The 2656-nt window shown below is 45.0% G+C and overlaps 1 protein-coding gene across 1 annotated transcript; it reads left to right on the top strand.

Annotated features, from left to right (window-relative positions):
• The first annotated feature begins 390 nt into the window (after window positions 1–390).
• Window positions 391–1077, top strand: LOC127348362 (zinc finger A20 and AN1 domain-containing stress-associated protein 6-like). Its single transcript, XM_051374411.1, has one exon. It carries the CDS (start codon window positions 492–494, stop codon window positions 918–920), a length of 429 nt encoding a protein of 142 aa, XP_051230371.1. The 5' UTR covers window positions 391–491; the 3' UTR covers window positions 921–1077.
• Window positions 1078–2656: the final 1579 nt, after the last annotated feature.

The raw sequence follows: 2656 nt of genomic DNA, 5'->3' as shown, positions 1-2656 counted from the left end.
GTGACACAGAGCGGCCTAGTCACTTTGTCTAGGTCCAAGCGGCCCAGATGGCAGGTTAGCCCAAATTTGAACTGTCTTGCAACGCTCAAAAAAAAAAAACAAGTGAACCGTCTTCCTGCCCGACGTCAATCATCAAAGTTTAATTTGGCGATCGCCCGCCGACCGCCGACACCGAAGACCGCTCGTCTTGACTCTTGTGGGCGTCTCGGAACCATCGCGTACGTACTACGGCGCATCGACATAATCGGCGCGGAGTCAAGTTTGGCCGGAAGCCGACTGGGACTTGCACGAACCGGCGCGCGCGCTCGTCTCCGTCACGCAGTCGCTCTCGCCCCACTGGTATAAGGCGACGATCCCCGCAGACCCAGGCCACCACAAAGCTCAAGCGACCAATACAGCTGCCTCGCTCGCCGGCTCAAGAGGCTCCATCCCGAGCAGATCACGCAAGTGTCCGGCCGGCGAACCAGTACAAGTTTGCACAGTAGATAGCGATGGCGAATCACGCGTCGGCGACCGCGCAGAAGCGCAAGTGCCCGGAGCACGTCGTCTCCGCCGGTGCCGACACCAAGACCGCCGCGAAGAGCATCTTCATCGCCTCTGACTCTTCCACCGCGCCACCGGCGAAGAGGGCCAAGATGATCACTGCCGGGTCGTCTTCTGACGCTGCGGCTGCCACTGGCGCAGTTGACACCTCTCTGCCGTCGGTGAAGCAGCAGGCCACGTCGGCGAACCGGTGCGCGACGTGCCGCAAGAAGGTGGGGCTGCTGGGCTTCTGGTGCCGTTGCGATGGGACGTTCTGCAGCGTGCATCGCTACTCCGACAAGCATGAGTGCGGGTTCGACTACAAGAGCGCCGGACGGGAGCAGATCGCCAAGCACAATCCCATCGTGGTCGCTGACAAGCTAGCCCGAAGGATCTGAAGCTTACAGAATGGCTGTAGCTAATCAAAAAAAAAAAAAACACTGGAAGAATTGTTCATAGTCCTCATGGTTTTGACATTCTCTGTAATTTTTCTTTCGTTCAACTTGCAAACTACTTTGGGAAATGAAATTGATTGATTTGTTGATTGAGTTTTTATATGAGGGATTGCTTGTGTGCATCGAGCATTGCACTCTGCGAAAACAGGTCTTTCATCGTTGCATGTTTGGCTAAATGTGTAAGGAAGTTTTTCATCTTACCTTGATAGACAATTTTTATGTCGGTGACACATTCTCCGGAACACACGGGCAATTTATTTAGATATATGAGCATAAATATTTATACAAATACATTTAAACACATCGTAATGCATCAAGTGGCACATGCAAATATATGATAGAATAGTGATATGATAAAATTAGGATGGACTATGCTTATTTTCCTTGCCTACACTTAAATCCTAGAAAAATAGATTTAAAATATCCCAATGTAAAATAGAAAAAACAAAACAAATTAGATGGGACATACATTTCAATTTAGCTCAAGAAAATATCTCACAGTAAATAATGAAATATTATCCAGATGTTGTATCTTCATATTTATAAACATGATACATGTTAATCATGTAGCATGTCATGCAATAAATATATTCTAGTAGTGAAATGGGTAAAAATATTTGGTATAAAAATGTCTAAATCGGGGATCGGGTCAGCCCATTTCGCCGCTGGAGCTCCCTTGCCGGTGATAGCTAGGAGATCAACACTCCATGGAATCCTCATACTTTAACTTCTTATCCAACATTGAATGTGACATCGTCTAACCTCATTCTCCAATCGAGCGGACTTAGATTTGTATTAGAATAATAAAATCATGTGTCTGGATATGATTAGTGTTTGGTTTAAATTCATCATGGAATCATATTTGTTTAGATGTCCTAGCCATGTGTAAGTTACATTGCCCCTATGTGTGGTTTTGGTAATTAATGACAACCCCTATGGACTAATGTTTTCATTGAATTTATATGAAGGAATATTCCATAGGTACTACTTGCTCTCCATGTGTTGGATTCAAGTATGGATGCCATGAAGATAAAGATATACCTTGTGTATTGGCATCAAGATCATCGTGAGTATGAGAAGATACAAGGTTGAGTTTGGCAAGTTCAAGATGAGCATCTTGAGTGGATCACATGCTTGAAGCTTGCCGTCCATTTGGTGATAGTGGACATATGAAGATGTGCTTCAATGAAGCTTTCCCATCATAGTGTATGGGGGAGCATTTGTGAGTATACACGAAGCGACAAATGATCAAGTGATGGGATGCGCAAGGCAAAGGTATGACCTTGATAGGTTTTCCTTTTACCGGTCTCGTGGTGGTTGATGGGAGACCGGATTATAGGATAGATAGCCGCACTATTAAGAGGGGCTTTCGGTTGGGTAACTTGACCACATCGTCTTAGGGAGCTCAATCCTTTGCATACTTTGCATATTCTTATTGCTTCTTGGTATTTCTCGGTGTGAGGTTCTTGAGCTTGTTGCTAGCTTTACAACAAGCCCAAGTTCATCGAAAACGGAGTTCGCATGCATCTTCTATTGCGTTTTCAAGGTTGGGCGATTTTACCGGTTATTCATAATATAAGGTTCTACCTTTTATATTCATGATAAAATCCCCTCCTACAGATTCTTGAGTTTTCACTTTCCATAAGATAGCATTTGTTGTTATCTTCCAAACAAAATTG

Source organism: Lolium perenne, chromosome 4, assembly GCF_019359855.2.
Source record: "Lolium perenne isolate Kyuss_39 chromosome 4, Kyuss_2.0, whole genome shotgun sequence".
Classification (NCBI taxonomy): domain Eukaryota; kingdom Viridiplantae; phylum Streptophyta; class Magnoliopsida; order Poales; family Poaceae; genus Lolium; species Lolium perenne.
The sequence above is the reverse complement of the archived record's forward strand: the minus strand, read 5'-3'. Positions and strand labels throughout refer to the sequence as shown.